Source organism: Artibeus jamaicensis, unplaced genomic scaffold (assembly GCF_021234435.1).
Source record: "Artibeus jamaicensis isolate MK-2021 breed Jamaican fruit bat unplaced genomic scaffold, CSHL_Jam_final scaffold_2172, whole genome shotgun sequence".
Classification (NCBI taxonomy): domain Eukaryota; kingdom Metazoa; phylum Chordata; class Mammalia; order Chiroptera; family Phyllostomidae; genus Artibeus; species Artibeus jamaicensis.
This window is the reverse complement of record NW_026522031.1, coordinates 1,533,422-1,551,221: the sequence shown is the minus strand read 5'-3', so window position 1 is coordinate 1,551,221 and position 17,800 is coordinate 1,533,422. Positions and strand designations below refer to the sequence as shown.

Here is a 17,800-nt window from a genome sequence, read left to right as displayed (position 1 = left end):
TTTCTTTGTGGCCTGTCATTTCAAGGGCCGTAGGGAGAAAGGGAATGTAGATATGGTTACTTGGCTGAATTGATTTCATTTCCGTGGCTCACCTTCTAGAAAGCCTAGACTCTGGAATGCCACAGTGAGGTGGGGAATATTTGCAGAAGGGAGGGAAACTGAGAAAGGGGACAGGAGGACCAGGGCAGGTGTGGCAGAGAAGGGGCTTCATGCCTCCATCATTGAGCAGGGACTCAGCTCTTGCCAGCCACTGTGGTTGTGGTGCCCTGCGCGCAGCCTCCTTTCCTGGTGCCTTGTGGCTTGTGAGCAGCCATGGCTCCACACTCAGCTCAGATTAAGAACCGAAAGGCTTGAACTTGCTGTTGGACCACAATGCCTTCCCTTGGTCCCCATGTCCTCCTCAGTGAAGCATCATCTTGGGAGGCAGTGGGTGGTGTGCTTTCCCTGAAGGTTCCTTCGTAAGGGAAGAGCCTTTCTTCAGGACATCTAGGATTCACCTGTGCTGGGGTGTGTAGAGGTGGTGACTGAGCAAGGATCATTATCGAGGATCATTTCCTTTACTGCCCCTGAGAAGAAAACAGGAAATTTTATTTGATTGTAACCTCTGGACAACAGTTATGACCTCATCTATACAGGCTGAGCCCTTCCTTGTCACTCTTACACACACCCTTAGGAGTTCAAGAGGCTCTAACTCTGAACAAGGCAGGATGTCCTGAGTCCCCAGTGTGGCTATATTCAGCCTTGCTGAACTCGGAGGAGAGTCTTTTGGTTGGGGTCTCTTTTCTTGGTCTCTGTCCTCTCAGCTAGGTGCTCTCTCCCGCCTGGTTGGCCTGGCCCCAGGCTTGGCCTTTCTCACCTTCCTCCATGGTCCTTCTACCACCACCACAGAATCTCTGGGAAAGAGTAGTATTGAGACTTGAAAGAGTGCTTAAAATTTTAGAGAATTTAAATTATTTCCAACTGATTTAAATTCAAGTGTCAAATTAGCCAAGCTTCATTGTTATTTTGAGAAATGAATTAAAAATGTTCGAAGGACAGTCATTAAGAAATGTCTCCCTCACATCTCTTTCCCCCAGTACCTAGATCTTCTCTGTAAAGTCGTTATTACCACTTCTTTTAACAATACTTTCATAAAGATTTTAAATATGACGCACATGTGTATATACATAGCTTGTTTTCTTCATCCACAGGTGCACTACACACACTGTTAGGTCTTTTTTATCACTTAACTAGAAGTTTAATTTCCTGGAGTACATAATACATGCTTTGGTTCAAAATTCAGAAGATGCAAAAAACAGCAGAAATCTTTCCTTATAACTCTGTTCTGGCCACCCAGTTATCCCCTGCAAGGACTAATATGTGCATAGATTTGTATTTACTCAAAATATTGTCCTTTTTTCACTGCAAAAGCGACATTCTGTATCTTGTTAGGTGTCTTGCTACCTAATAGCGTATAACTTGGAGGCAGGTCCATAGCAGAGTGCACAGGGCTTCCATTGCTTTTCTTTCCTTTCTCTCTTTACTCTTAACATTCTTCTGTATGGATGTACCACAACATCCTAGAGCATATAGAAAGGTAGAGAGAGGGTGTGGGTGGCATTCTTGTTGAGGTTTCTGTATGAACCATGAAGTGGTAGGAGCAAGCAGGGCCCTGGAGAACACAGGGAAGGTGTAGGGGGAGCAGTCGGCGAAACCCATAGACCTGGGCCATTCAGTATGTGTACACCTGCAGGGAAAGAGCAGTGTCGTGTATAAAGATTTTCAGGGGTGGGAGGGCATGTTGACGAGAGGTTGAGTTACGTTAGCAGCCAGAGAGATCAATGTGTGCTGGAACCATGCTGCTGACTCACTTGCTGTCAAATATATCCAGGGTTGGGATGAAAGAGAGAAAGCTGGCTCTGTTTCTGGTGTGATCGCTACCTGTCCACCTGCCAGATGAGTAGCAGTGATGCATAGTCATACTGCCACCTGCAGGGATGGAGCCTTTAACCTTTTCACGATCAGCTTCTTTACTCTCATGAGATGAATACATGGATAATGGAACCTGCTAACATACATCATTTGAAAAATCAGTGTAATGTCCTACTGAAAAGGGAGACATAGAAGTGAAATGTATACAATAAAATACATATTTTAATTTCTAAATGCTTAGATATGATTGTACTAAAAGACTCCTTCACAAATTTTCACAACATTCCCAGGTCAGCATGCAGCACCACACTCATTGAGACCCATGGGACTAGGTCATGCTATTGCCAAAAATGTCTTCTTTGTATTTTTATTTCAGATAAGTGCTGTAAAGTTCATTTCCATTTGCCGTATCGATGGCAATTCTTGGATGGAGGCAGGTGGAAGGATTTGGACAAAATGGAGCTTATTGAAGAGGCATATAGCAATCCCAATAAAGAGAGGTAGGAAATATATCATTTGTGTCTGCTTTGTGCCTGGGCTTTTGTGTGTAGTGTGGGAAGTTTAGACAGCACAGTTTAGTGTTGGTGGCTTTCACACACTTGCACACTTAGTAAGTAAGCAGCCTGGTGGGGGTGTGGAAAGCTCTAGGCTAGGAATTGGAAGTTGGTCTTCATACTGGAGATTTGGTGCCTCTGTTCCCCCACTTTCTTTTCCTTTCAGGGAGAAGTTGTGAGGGAAAGATGTGATGGTAAGAAGTGAGTTCTGAATTATTTGCTGTTGGGACTGATCATGTATATGTATCTTCACTGATTAGTTCAGAAAAGTGAGAGGTAATCATTTGCCTGTGGAGTTGCCTTACTATGAATTTAGTGACAAATGTGTTTGTCTGAAAGTATCTTTATTCTCGTTCTTGAAAGATAGTTTTATTGGGTTTTCTTTCAGCTCTTTAAAGATTATTCCATTGTTTTCTATCTTTTATTGCTTCAATTTAGAAGTTAGCTATAGGTCTAAATGCAGGTATAATAGTTTTCTTGGACTGCCATAACAGTTTACCACCAACTTGGTGAGCAACAGGAATTTATTCTGTCATGGTTCTGGAGACTAGAAGTTAAAATCCCAGTGTCAGCAGGGCTGCACTTACGCAGTAAACTCTCAGCATACATCAGGTATTACTATTCTGGTGCATGGATTTCTCTTTTTTTGCCAACCCAGCAGTATATTAAATTTTTTTAATCAGCATTTTCTATGTAGTGAAAGGAATGTCATGATAATGATTTTTCCGTATTACTTTGATTTTATTATTTTTGCATAGCAAAATGGATTTTAAAAAGCAGTCCTCTCTCCCTCCTTGGAAACATTTTTTTAATGTACATGTCATGTTATTCACATCTACCAGCCGTGCATCTGGAAGAGATGGGTGGAAGGTAAGAGGCCTATGTTCATTTGGCTGGTGGAATTTTAAGTGTATTTCTCATGCTTTTTTGCAGGGTCCTGTGTACTGATTTGGGCAGTAACTTTCCCACTGAGTATCTGAATTTTAAGTTGATGAAGTTCGGCATTACTCGGGCCCGCCGCCTCTCCACGGCCTCCTCAGTCACCAAACCTCCACACTTCATCCTCACCACTGAGTGGATTTGGTACTGGATTGATGACTTTGGGTTTTGGCAGCAGTATGGAAAACAAGTAAGTGTGATGGAAAGAGAGCAAGTGTTTCCTCCTCAGGATCCATATGGAGGAGCCCTTCCAAACATGGGCACCAGGATTGTTCTGGGGGATCTGTGAAAGAGCCAAAGATCTCCAGAGACCCTCAGTCACCTGCTTTGGAGAGAATTGTGGCAAAACTAGCTAATTTGGAGTTTATTTTTCTGAGGTTTCATCTTTGAACAATTCAATGTCTGTTGGCTCATGAGATCAGAATGACTAAAAGTTGTAGTGAAATCTCAGGTTTCTTCATTGGTTTTGTTAAATGGGGGTAGGAAGGTACTTCTCTTACTGTGGAGCAGGTTACTCTGGAGCAGGTGCCTGTGTGTGCAGGAGTGCTTGTTTTAAGATTGCAGATGAAGTTTAAGGCTTTTCAAAACTGGCTTTCCACCTTATCTGTAGCAGCAGCTTTATTTTTTATTTAAAAATTTTTTTATTTATTTTTAGAGAGAAGGGAAGGGAAGGAAAAAGAGAGGGATAGAAACATCAATGTGTGGTTGCCTCTCACATGCCCCACACTAAGGACCTGTCCTGCAATCTAGGCATGTGCCCTAGACTGGGAATCGAACCAGTGACCCTCTGATTTGCAGGCTCAATCCACTGAGCTATGCCAGCCAGGGCTGTAGCAGCAACTTTATAGAAGGTGGGCAAGAATAAGAAAACGGGTTTATTTGAGGTATTGATTTGGAATCTGGATCAAATAACTGCTTCTGTCACTTATTTGAAGATGTTCATGAATGGATCAGATTAACGGGAGTCCCCTGGTCACCTGTAGAGGTACACAGTATAGGGAGGTCACCATTTTTAAAGGAACAGTTTCTGCAAAATGGAAATTGGAGTGTGTGGTCCAGTGGACATTTGTACTTTTGGGGGGTTGTGGGGGGCTATGTTCAAGCTTTAGTTTCTTATTCTCAGATTCACTTAGATGATCTGAAACATTGTAATGTGAGCTCATGAGTTCAGGGAGCTTTGTCTCTCTTTTGTCACTGATGTGCCCCCATGTCAAGCATGATGCCTGCACCTTGCAGGTTCTTGGGAATAGGTGTTGGCTGGTTGAAGGACAGAGATATCGTTGCCTTAGGCCTGTTGGTCAGTTGGAGGTGGTCATTCTCAGTGGTGGCCTTACGACTTGAGCCTCATTCTTTGCCTCCGTTTCTTCAAGCACTGGTCTGTTCTCATTGGCTGTTACATCCGCCCTCGTCCCCACTTGTCTCCCTCTTTCAAGCGTCCTAGGATTTCACTCACCTCTTCTCCAGGTGGATTTGGTCAGGTAGTCTCTCTAGCATTACTCTTGGTTTGGCCAGTAGCGGGAGGAGAGAGGCTGTGTCTGGCATTGAGGAGGGGAAATGGGTGTTGGGTAGGACACTATCTAGAAATTGAGTTTATCTGGTGACAGGATGGAAAGACATGTTGTGGGTGAGAAACACTTAGCAAATGTGATCATCTTTCTTGTTTCATTTGGAGATTTGTCTTCCTCTGAGGGAGACAAGCTCTAAACCTGCTGTCTCTTGGGGAATAGGGGCCTTCCTCCTCCAGACAGCCCACACTGAGGATATTCTCCTTTTCTGTGCCACTAGTCCTTAATGCAGTATAGTCAGAGTGTATAACCTTGTTAGAACAGTGAGACTCTCTGGGAACAACTACATGGGTAAGATTGAGCACCACATGCTGGTGGGGACAGATGCACACATGAAGACTCGGTGATGTTCAGCCACATGGTCTGTTTGTACTGTGAGTGGGACCACCTCATAAGATGACCTGTCCATTCAAGCTCTTCCTTTCCCATGCACTTCCTTTGTCATCCCGTGTTTATATTTCTTTCTTAGTTTTCTGTTAATTGCCAGTTCAAGATAGTTTTCTCTTGATTTTCCGAAAAGCTAGGTTCTTTCTGCCTGAGCTCAGGATGTAACCCAAATTTCAGGTCTAAGTTGCTTCCACCGTATTAATTTCCTGTACCTGCCATGACAAAGTGCCACAAACTGGGTGGCTTAGAACAGCAGTGATTTATTGTCTTACATTTCTGGAGGCTGGAAATTGAAATTAATGTGTCTGTAAGGCCATGTTCCCCCAGTAACCTGTAGGGAATCCTTTCTTGCCTCTTCCTAGCTTCTGGTGGTCTGCCGGCAAACTTGGGTGTTCCCTAGCTTGTAGATGCTTCACTCTAGTCTGCCTTTGTCATCTTACAGTGTTCTCCCTGTGGATCTTCATACAGCCTTCCTCTTACAAGAACATCAGTCATGCTGGATTAGGGGCACATCTTAACTAATTATTGGGTTGGCCAAAAAGTCCATATGGTTTTTTTCCCATAAAATAAAAGACACATTTTTCATTTTTACCAGTTAGTTACTTTATTGATTTGGATATTTTGAGTAGATTGGCTATCTCCCACATGATGTAACATTGACCGTTCTCAATTAATGTCTTGATTTGATCACTGTCAACTTTAACTGGTCTGCCTTACTGTGGAGCATCATCCATTAAGAAGTCTCCAATACGAACCTTCACAAACCACTTTTGACATGTTTGATCCATCATAGCACCTTCTCCATATACTACACAAATCTTCATTTTTGCTTTTCAGTTATGTTTTTATCTTTCTTGAAATAATGAAGCATAATATATTGAAAATGTTGCATTTTTTTGTCTTCAGTATTAAAATGGCTATACAAAAAGTCACCAATTCTGATACTTTTAAAAAATGCACACTGATAATGACAGCTGTCACAATGCAATCTAGCAAAATTGTTTCAAATGAAGTTAAAGACAACTAAGCACTACTAGAGCCATCTTACAGCAAAAAAAAAAACAAAACAAAACTTTTTGGCCAACCCAATACATCTGCAATGACCCTGTTTCCAAATAAGATAATGTTTTTGAGGTCCTAGGGATTAGGGGACACGATTAAACCCATAGCCTAATCTTGTGTATGAAAGAAATACTGTTGTTGGACCACTGAAGTTTCCTGCGTTAAACTTGATGTTCCTGAGGTGTTTGGCTCCAGGGTGCATCACCCCGACCTAAATCCTCTTTGGGTTATTCTCAACAAGTTTCTCATGTCAGTCTGCCTTTTCCATGTTCCCTTTTCCTATGATCTCTGCTTTGATCCAGGAGCTTCACAGTTACTCTGACCCTTTTGTACCTGAGTAACACATCCACCTGCTTGGAAGGAAAGACCCCCATTTATTCTTCCACTTGCCAGAATCTGACTTCTATTCCCATTACTGTTCATCTGGTCGCTATTCAGGCGGTGGGACCCAACCAGGCACAGCCCTCACTGAACCATAGACACTGACTGACAAGGGGCGGAGGGCTTAGTCTGCCAAATCCCATGGCACTTTGCCCAGAGTGCTGCCCACTTCTTCCTCATTCTCCTGGTGTTCTTGCTTCTCCTGTGTGTCCTTGGGCTTCTTTTCTACTCCCCTTGGTGAATGTTGGGATTTCCAGGGTCCAGCCCACACCCCCATTGCGTGTTTGCACTGGTGATTACATCGACTCTTCCGACAGTACTGCCCATTTGAGTGAGCTCTATATTTCTGTCTTCAGACCAGATCCCTCTTCAGAGATCAGATTTGTGTATCCAGACACCCACCTGACACTTAAAATGTTTTTTTTTCTAATTTTATTTATTTATTTTTTAGATTTTATTTATCTTTAGAAGGGAAGGGAAAGAGAGAGGGAGAGGGAGAGAAATATCAGTGTATGGTTGCTTCTCATGTGTCCCCTGCTGGGAACTAGCCTGCAACCCAGGCATGTGCCCTGACTGGGAATCGAATTGCAATCCTTTGGTTTGCAGGCTCATGCTCAATCCACTGAGCTACACCAGCCAGGGCCCACCTGACACTTTGGCAGTACCTTTGCTTTTTGTTCTGGGTGCTGTGCTGTGTGCCCTGCATGCCTTATTTTAATTATTTTCCATCCTTTTGCTGATGATGTGATACTATTATGTAATGATGTATGATTTCAGTACTGTTATCACTCTTATTGTAGAGTTGAGATTATTGAGGTTTAGAGAGGTTAAAATAATTTGCTAAGGTTATAGAGAAAACAGGTTTAGGGCCAGAATTCAAACTCCATCCATTTCAAAATCTTAGATGTCTTGTAGGTAATTAGAATGAGGATGAGAGATGAAAATGGTTAACTGAAAAAAATAGAAGAGCTCTCCAAGGGATCAGAAAAAGAAAACGAGGAGGACTGTCCTCTGATTAAAGGATGGTGGGAACAAGACTAGATGGAGAAGAGGCAGCATTGCTTAGGCTGTCCAGTGTAGCAGCATCTGAGAATTCATCGTTAATGTTTGCCTTCATTTGAATACTGTATATTATCCATTATGAGTAACCAAATGCCCTCTCCTCCACTGCTCCCATGGTGGTTATCTTGGTTAGCAGTACCCATATTTACAATCTTCTATTTTCCCAGGCAGCTTTTAGGAAGTAGTTGTCTTGGCTTCTATTCTGTGCCTCCCTTTCCTGCCATATCCCTGCTCTTTTCATGCCTCCCCCGTGTTGCCAATACCACCATGGGCATGTCTGCTTCAGTATATGGGCAAGGACAGCATCAGTATATGTCTTCCTCATTGTAGGTTCTTGTCTTCATGAAGTATCCGGTTTTTCACCTTGCAGGGCACGGAGCACCCCACGACTACTGTTAGCAGCAGCGATGTGGAGAAGGCCTACCTGGCATACTGTGCATCAGGGTCTGACACCCAGGCAGCCATTCTCAAGTTCGAGGCTGGAAAACACAAATACGAGTTAGACTTCAGAGGTATTTACTGACACTCTGCCCTCACCCAGCAGGGCCTGGCCATCTGTTGGCTGTTCCTTTCCCCCTTTAACTGTGGAGGAACTTTTTATGCCCAAGGGCCTGAAAAGAAAAGGAAGGGTGGTCTCTGCTGCTGAAATGCTTCCTGTCTGGAAGAGGAGCCAGACCTATAAACAGATAATGCCCGTCCAGCAGAATCGAAGAGAAGTTGCCTGAGGGGGTGTGTGGAGGGGTCGGGGTAGGAGAAGAGGACCCCAAGGAAGGGACAGGAGCCCAAATAGTAGAGGTACAAGCAGGGTCTGCCTTTGCACACTGAAGGTTGTCCTGTTGGCCAGGGCCAAGCCCCTCTGAGGATTAACCTGAATCCCCGACAGGTGTCAAAGTGATTCTGTTGTGCAGTTTTGCTTTATACCTCCCGGTGTGGCAATGTTAGTATCTTTTCAAAAGGTGCCTTTGACATAGATGGGCTGTCAGGTTAAATGCTTGGTAGACTCTCACCTTAATAAAAAGTTGCCGGGAAGCATGGTTTTGTGTGCTCACAGTGACCTGAATCTGGGCCTTAAATGACTTGTCCCTTTTGTCTTTACAGAAGCAGGCTAGACACTTTTTGGCCAGGTCTTCTAGTGGCTGGTTTTGTGAGGACTTTTTTTTTAAAGTTTTATTTTTTTTGGTAATTTCTCTTAGATGTTTTTAGGTGTATTTATCAGTCTAGCCTTGTTTGATTCATTTTTGCCTTTAAATTCACATTTAAATCTGAATCCTCTGAAGGATCAGCATTTTTAAAGGGAGTTAAAGTGGGTTTTCTTCTAAACACAGTTGACTGTTTTCTCTATTTTTGTAGACCTTTATTCTATGTGGAGGGCAGTAAAGTGTCTTTAGTGAATTACCCTAAAGCCGCTTTAACTACTTGCTTTTAGCTAGTTGTTTTTGCTTGTGGTTTGTAGCACTGGTAGTTTTGCTTAAGGTAGAGTGGCTGCTGCCTCTATGGGCCCTTACAGGGATCTGAAAATGTCTGTTCTTCAGTGGGAACTGTTTACCAGCCTTGAGCATCTGTGGGCAAATATCAACCAATCCAGTCTGATAAACACAAGGTCCCCAAAAGGGACAGTGAGAGAGATGCAGCATAATAAAAGTGGGGACGGCCCTGAATATCAGGTCTATATAATGATCACCCATCTGATAGCTAGTTTGAAATAATTTGTTGAAATACCTGGGGAATATCAAAACAAATCCACATTGTCAGATGGAACTTTGATTTCACTCAACCCAGCACCTCCAGGGCACAGAACAGAAAGTCAGATGGAGGGTGGAGCACAGGCATGCAGTTGACTATAGACTGCAGGAAAGGCATGTTCACCACCGACTGCCTCAGGCTCACCTGGATGGACAGTGTGGTGGTGGTGGTGGTTGTCGTTGTCATTGTTGTTGGACAACAGTAGCCACAGAAGAAGCTTGGAATTATTTAACTTTTACCCTCACAACCTCACTTACAAGGTATAATGAAAGCAAGTTTTGGACCCAAATCTGCCACTTGTTGTAAACAACCGGCGGGTGTATACACACTCTCGGAGCCAAAAATTAGTTTAAAAGAATTTAATTTTTGCCAAGGGATCAAATAAAAAAATCTTTGGCCAAGCTTTACCTGCGCAGGGGCAAACTTCCCAGATGTGACCGGAGCCACGTAGCTACCCAGAGCTACCAGATGGAAGTCGCTCCTGGCTTACAGACTACGGGGCTTTTATAGAGCGGAGCAAGCAAGCTCGGGCTTACAGAAGCAGATGTGGCAGTTAGCTATTGGCTAAGTTGAAAACGGCGAAGGTCCCTGATTGGTGGGTGCTGCTGCTGGCGGGCATTTTCTGGCGGGCCCTGGTTAGTTTCCTTATTTGGCTAGAATTTTGTTTGAACCTGAACGTTCCTGGATGTTTGTTCATTACCCAGTTCCAGGAACTGCAGATGCCTAACGGCCGTCTGTATGTTTCCGCTAGTGATGGCTATTACACCACTCACATTTATTAACTAAATATTTATTAGGAAACAAATACATTTAAGAAACACACGATAGGCCAAGTTGTTACCGAACAAGAGGTCCGAGGTCCGAATATTCGGCCCACCTAGGGATGCCGAAAACTGCTATGCAACAGGGGCCCCTCCAAAAACAAAATACTAAAATGTACTGGGCTCTTCTGTCCGCCGCCAATTGGAAAGACATTTCTCAATGCCAGAGATTTGTGAAAAGGAAACAAACTGTTTATTTAATGCTATTTAGGCCTAATGCCTCTATTAAAATATCAAAGTCCTTTAGGTTGTACACCTACACCCACACAGCGCTCCCTTCTCCCACTGTCCCAATTCTGGGTACCGTAAGTCAGGAAAAGAGCACACGTCTGTGTTGCAGGCCACTGGTACCGTCAGCTGTGTCACTGTGCAGGCAGGATCTCCAGTTAATCCAAAGTACTGTGGTACCCTCTTATGGTCTACTGGCAAGAGTTCTTTGTACACAGTTCTAGTCAAAGTCTCTCCTGCTTTCCAGGCCACGCGGCCAAAGGGGGCATCCCAAAGCCGCGTGGGCCTCTTCTACCAAAGCTGCAGGGGTTTGCACTCCACCAAAAGCATGTGGCTTTCTTCTTCACCTGGCTGCAGGGATCTCCATTCTGGCAAGCTGCGAGGTTTTTCCCTTTCACCTGGGAAAGAGGGGGTCTGCACCCATCCAAAACCACATGGCTCCCTCTTTACCTGGCCAACAGGGGATTCTTACTCTGCTGAAATCATGTAGCTCTCCTTGTCATCTGGCTGCAGGGGTCTGCACTCTGGCCAAAACTGCATGGTTCTCTCTCCTCTTCACCTCGGCCAGAGGGGATCTTAACAGCTGAGACCATGTGGCTCACTCCCTTCACCTCAGCAAGAGGGGATCGTAACAGCTGAGACCATGTGGCTCGCTCCCTTCAATGGCTGCCGCATCTTGGTTTAAATCTCTGCACCCATCCTCCTTTGCAGCCCCATTTCCGACTCCTCCTACAATCAGTTACACCTGCCAGGACTCTCATACCCTCTCAGCTTTACTGGGCTGCCATCATTAGTCTGGGCAGGTATCACCCCATATCTTGGAGCCTATCAATTCCAAGCTCTCACACAGGCGCTGTAACTGGGGGATCTGCCCCTAGTTACATCTTGGGTAGAAGCCACTCCCTTCTTCCTGGCTCAGAGCATGGCCACAGCTATTTAACATATCTATGAAACCAGTTAAAGGTTATAGATATGTTAAATGGCCATTCTAGAGGTTAGCTGCAAAACTGTTGCTATGCAAAACAGTTCTCAATGGCCCTGCTCCATAGTCCCTTCCCCCTGTGTGTGTGGGGGGGTGGTGAGGACATCTTATATATCTCTCCAATATTCCTATACCCTTTGAATTCTGGACACCATTCCAAATCTTTTTTGGAGGCCCCCTCTGGCTGCACCCTGTATCAAAGTGACTTGTTTTGTAGGATCAGGGAAGATTCAGCTGTTTTTAGGGACTCCTGTTACAGAAGAGTGACTCAAGACAAATAGCAAGATTCTAGAGGCTGAATTCTAACATTTGTTAGCTGGCTCCAGTCAGACAGAGTCTGCATAGGCAGGGCTTGCTTAGGGACTTAACCTCATGTGTCCTCTTTAAGGGCATATTAGGGAAAAGGCCTCACTTCATTCTGTCCATGGGAGGATAGGGGACGGGTCCCACATATTTAGCCAGTCCGCATGTTGAGTAACTTTTAATTTCATTAGTAAAAATCCCACTTAAGATTCAACACAATGTTAGTCAACAGTTAATAAAATGTGCAGAGTATATTGATGAGAGGTTGAGCAGTGGGTAACAGGAGGGGTTGTAGTAGCAGGGTCCGAAGGCTGGGCTCTCACTAGAACATGGAGTGACCCCCAGGAGTGCCTGATCTTGACGACCACCTGGGCAGTAGCATAGGGGACACATGCCTCAAATGCAGTGAGGTAAGTTATAAGTAGAGACAAATTAGTATTAAAATGCTTTTTAAATAAAAAATAGTGTACTGTAGGTTTATAAAGTCGGACTTGACAGGGTTTTCTTGGTAGGTGGGGACATGTAATCTGACTGTAGGAGGTACCTGTAGTTTTTCAACTCAAGGGTTGGTGTCCCTTTAACCCTCAGGATGAATGTGAGGATCTTAGGGATGGATATGAGTCAAGAAATTTGTTTATTAAAGATGGAACAGGTTTTACAAGGTTGAGAAATACTACTACAGAGTCAGTTTATTCTAAGAAAGAAAAGTCGTAAGAGTAAAATTATTATATTAATTCTAAATCCCACTGGCTCAAGATGTGATAATTCAGTCTCAGGCTGGGCTGAAGCTTTTTTATATCCAAACTGGGAAAATTTGCTAAGCAAAATAATAGTTTAAACAGGATTGGAAGGAACAATTTAAAAGCACTCATGTATAATTGATATGTCAATTACTAATCATTCATGTATTCATTAAACTCAGTCTCCTAAGGATTCCTATTTTCTTATGAATATTTGAAATGGGTAAAACTGCCTTATTTTTAACAGTCTGATTCTGGCTTTGTACATTTGCAATACCTTTTCAACCCATTTAATTTGTTTATAAAACACTGCCATCCTCTTTGTGTGTATTTTTTTCAGATTTTAGTCAGAAAAACCTGGCCTTTGGCACATCAAGGAAGGTTTGTCGAAGACCCAAATACATATCTCCTCAGGACGTGAAGGTGAAGCAAACCAGGTAATTGGCGTTTGGAGAACTAGTCACTTACTGTGTGTATCGGTTGGGGTGTGCTCTGCTGCGTACAGAAAACCTCAGCTGCCTAAAGCATTAAAGAGATTTGCGGCTGTGAACCGAGTGCCCCAGCACCCTCCGTGTCTGAGGTTTCTCAGCCTGGCCCTTGATCTTCCTCGGTTACAAGTGTAGTGCCACAAAAAGTGATCTGGTGTATATGCTGTTTCATGCTGTGGAGGTGGGCCATCAGGTTGGAGTCCTACAGGGTCAGTGCAAGTGCCTCTTTATGGGGGTTGAGCCATTATGCTAGTCCCAGAATGTAAGAGGTGTCAGTTTTTCTTGACTTTGCCAACAGAACGGTTAAACTCTTAAATTTTTGCCATTCTCATAGGTGGGGAAAGGTGTATCAGTGCATTTTAATTTGCTCTTTGTTGTATGTAAGGCTTACTGTTTTTCTTAATGCATAAGGGGCATTTGCCTTTCTCTTTCTGTGGACTCTGTCTTTTTGTCTATTTTTCTATCAACCTTTTGGTATTTTTCTTAAATAGAAGAGCCTTTTTATCTACCAGGAATATTAACCCTTTTATATAAATTGAAAATATTTTCCCTTGGTTTATTTGTCTTTTGGCTTTGTGTATGAACTATTTTATCACACAAATACTTATTTTATTTTTTTAGTTAAATGTATCAGTGTCCTCTGTGTATTGCTTCTGGATTTAGAATTTTGGTGAGCTGTGACGACTCCTACTTCTGGAAGTCATTTCTGACTCTTCCGTCTCCAGAGCGTACCCTAGGCACAGTTTGGAACAGTGTCTGACTTTGTTTCTGAGACTGGATCTCTTGTAATCACCAGCTTAGTCTGCAAGGGACCCTAAGCAGATGCCACACCATCAGAACTAAAAGTGGTGTTTTATTTTTTGTGTTTTTGAAATCAAATTCAGACTAAGATATGAGTGATTCAAAATCTGCTTGTGCTGTAACCTGAGACTCATACAGGTTGATGCAGTGAAGTGTGTGCTTCTTCCTTCTAACCTGTGTGATAGGAGCTAGTTGTCATAACTCCAGCAGGCCCTTCTGCTTGGGTGCCTGTGGCCATCTGGGACTCTTAGGCTTGGTCATTTTCAGAAACAAGTTCTCTATTCATTGTATAACAGTTAACAGGGTCAGAGTTGTTTAAGGGAAAGTTCAAAATGGCATTTACACATCATGTATTGGGTTAGTTCCTTACTGTCCTTCCATCTTCCATAGAATGCTTTATTCATGTGACTGGGTCTTATTATTTCCTTATGTTCTTTTGGATATTTTTTGTTATTTTTTTACCTTCCACTAGTTTGGAAGTTACACAATTGTTACTTTTTTTTGCCTTATTTTTAAATTAAATTAAATTTAATTTTTTTATTGATTATGCCATTAGAGGTGTTCTATTCCTCCCCTTTATTCCCCTCCACCCTACCCCCCATCCCCACCATTACCCCCCCTTTAGTTAATGACCATGTGTCACAAGTTCTTTAAATTCTATATTTCCCATACTATTTTTGCCCCCCCATCTATTTTCTATCTACCATCTATGCTACTTATTTTCTGTGCCTTCTCCCCCCTTCTCCTCCTCCCACTCCCCTGTTGCTAACCCTCCTTGAGATCTTCATTTCTATGTTTCCACTCCTGATCTAGCTGTCCTTTTAGTTTGCTTTGGTTTTACGTGTGGTTGTTAATAACTGGAGTTTGCTGTCCTTTTAAAAACTGTTCATGTTTTTTTCACTTCTTTTTCTTAGATAAGTGCCTTTAACATTTCATATAATAAGGGCTTGGTGATGATGAACTCCTTGAATTTGATCTTATCTGAGAAGCACCTTATCTGTCCTTCCATTCTAAATGAAAGTTTTGCTGGATAGAACAATCTTGGTTGTAGGTCTTTGGATTTCATGACTTGGAATACTCTCTTTCCAGCCCCTTCTTGCCTGTAAGGTCTCTTTTGAGAAATCTGCTGACAGTCTGATGGGAACTCCTTTGTAGGTGACTGTCCCCTTATCTCTTGCTGCTTCTAGGATTCTCTCCTTCATTTTAATTTTGGCTAATGTAATGATGATGTGCCTTGGTGTGTTCCTTCTTGGGTCCAACTTCTTTGGGACTGTCTGAGCTTCCTGGATTTCCTGAAAGTCTATTTCCTTTGTCAGATTGGGGAAGTTCTCCTTTATTATTTGTTCAAGTAAGTTTTCCACTTGTGGCTTCCTCTTCCCCTTCTGGTACCCCTATAATTCATTTGTTGGAACGTTTAAAGATGTCCTGGAGCCTCTCCTAAGCCTCTCCTCATATTTTTGAATTCTTGTTTCTTCATCCTTTTCTGTTTGGTCATTTTTTTCTTCTGGTCCACTCTCTTGATTTGAGCCCCAGTTTCTTTTCCATCACTATTGGTTTCCTGTGCATTTAGCCTTCATATGTTCCTCTAATTTGTGACTAAAATCAACCAGTTCTGTGAGGATCCTGATCACCAGTGTTTTGAACTGTGCATCTGATAGGTTGGCTATCTCTTGGTTGCTTAGAAGTATTGACTCTGGGGCTTTGAGCTGTTCTTCTTGAGCCATAATGTTTTGGTCTGTTCACATCTGGTATGTATGAGGAGTGGAGCCTTGGGTGTTCACCAGGGCAGGGTGACCTAGTCACTGGGTTGTGACGCTTTATGTGGGGGTGGGGTCAGAGAGGGGCAGTGGCGTTTGTTCTGCTCTCTCTCAGGTTTTGGTCCCCTCTGCTGCTTCCCGCAAGCAAACTGGGCCCCTCTGGTGCTATTTCCCGGATGTGTGGGCTCGTGCATCCTCCAGGACCCTGTGCATCTCTCCAAGAAACTCTTTGAGGATGAGAGCTTCTCCTGGCACCTCAGCCCCGAAAGTTTTTGCAGTCGGGGCTTTTAGGCTTTAATTCCTGTCACTGGGGCCCTGGCCTGCGTAGTCTGTCTCACTGCTTACTCTTTCGCCTGGTTTATCTGCGCATGGCTGTGTGACCGTGGTCAGCCAGCCACCTTGCATCCTCACTGGGTCCACCCATTGCCACCCCACACCTGGGATCTGCCAACCGCCGCCTGCGTGCATGGATCAGTCTGGCCGCTTTTTCCTGTGTGACCCTGCTCTGCCAGCCGCTGACTCTGCCCTTCTTACTGGTCTGGCTGAATGGTTCGTTGTTGTCAGACTTCCATACATTTCAATTTTCTGTGTTTTGGTTGCATTTTTGTTACTAAAACTTTGTTGTCTTTAAACTTGGTTGTGCGAGGAGGCACAGTGTTTCCACCTACACCTCCATCTTGGCCGGAAGCCCTCTCTTAGAACATTAACAGTGCCACTCTACTGTCTTCTGGCTTTCATTGATGCTTTGGAGAAATCAGCTGTGTAACTGGACTTCTTTGCCTGAATTACTCTTTTTTCCCTTTGGTTACTTTTAAGATTTTCTGTTTGTCTTGGTGTTATGGATTCCCACTACTGCATGTCTGGGTATGTGTTTTTATTTATCCTGTTGCCGATTCTTTGGGTTTCTTGAAGATGTGAGTTGGCCCATCTCATTAGTTCTCTATGGATATTGCCTCCACACTCTTCTCTGTCCTCTCTTTGGATTTTAGTTAGGTCCCAGCCAGATTCAGTCATTCTCACTCTGTTCTCCACATCTTAGCTTCTTCCTTGTATTTTGTCTCCTCGCCGTGGGCCATATTCTGCAGAATTTCATTTCCCATATCATTCAGCCCACTCATTCTCAGGTGATCTGATCTGCTAGTGAGCATGTCCATTAAACTCTTACTATCAAAGATTGTATTTTTTATTTTTAGAAGTTCTCTTTGGTTCTTTTTCACATCCTCCATGTTTTTTTATAGTTTCCTTTTCCTTTCATAATTTTAGTTTTTCTTTTATTTCTTTAAACATAGAATAGTTGTTTTATACTGTACCTGATAATTTCAGCAACTTAATTCTTTGTGAGTCTGTTTCTGGATGGTTATTGCTCATGGGGCTCTGCTTAGTTATTTTAAATTGTGCTGCTTTCCTGGGAATGTTATCTGTGGGAGTTCACTGAGGCTGAGGATGAAGGTCTCATGCCAGCAGAAACAGAAGGTAGATCTAGTGTAGGAAGAACAGAGCATTCTGAAACTGATTAGCAGTGATTTGGAATTAGTGTTTTGGTCCTTATTCCTAAACCCGTCGGGCCACATGTCTTTTAGAACTCAGTTTTTACTTATTTTTGGTTTTAGAAACATCATGTGCTGCTTGTATGGCATGACACACTGCAATTAATATTTCTGCAGTAAAAATATGCATAGCCACTTTAGGAAAGATCTATAGAGACCACAAGTAGCCTCTCATCAGTTCAAGTTAAAGTTCTGCCAAATGAATTTTCACATGTTTTGATTTTATATGTCAGTTACACTTCATTGAGGCTATTTGTAATAATAATTTAGAGCTCTTTAATACAAGTTTCAGAGTTTTTTGAATTTCAAAATAATGGACAAGGGTCTGTGTGTGTTGCTTTAATCATATTCTCTCTCCGTTTTGGCAGGAGTTGGGATACAGGTGAGAAATGGATCTCTCAAGCCTCACTGTTTCAGTTTGGGCCACTTAGGCAAAGATAAAGTGCTCTCATAAGGTGGATAGTATGCTCATGTGCTCCCTCTCTTTGTCCCTGCTTTTACAAACGAGGCTCTGAGACTCAAGACTGGT

The 17,800-nt window shown here is 43.1% G+C and overlaps 1 protein-coding gene across 1 annotated transcript in view; it reads left to right on the top strand.

Moving 5' to 3' along the window:
- Positions 1 to 17,800, top strand: part of PARP12 (poly(ADP-ribose) polymerase family member 12) — a 38,498-nt gene that overhangs the window by 14,995 nt on the left and 5,703 nt on the right. The window contains exons 5-8 of the mRNA XM_037138767.2: positions 2,288 to 2,411; positions 3,399 to 3,594; positions 8,232 to 8,373; positions 13,019 to 13,115. Coding sequence (XP_036994662.2) covers positions 2,288 to 2,411; positions 3,399 to 3,594; positions 8,232 to 8,373; positions 13,019 to 13,115 — 559 coding nt within the window. The remainder of the gene's footprint in view (positions 1 to 2,287; positions 2,412 to 3,398; positions 3,595 to 8,231; positions 8,374 to 13,018; positions 13,116 to 17,800) is intronic.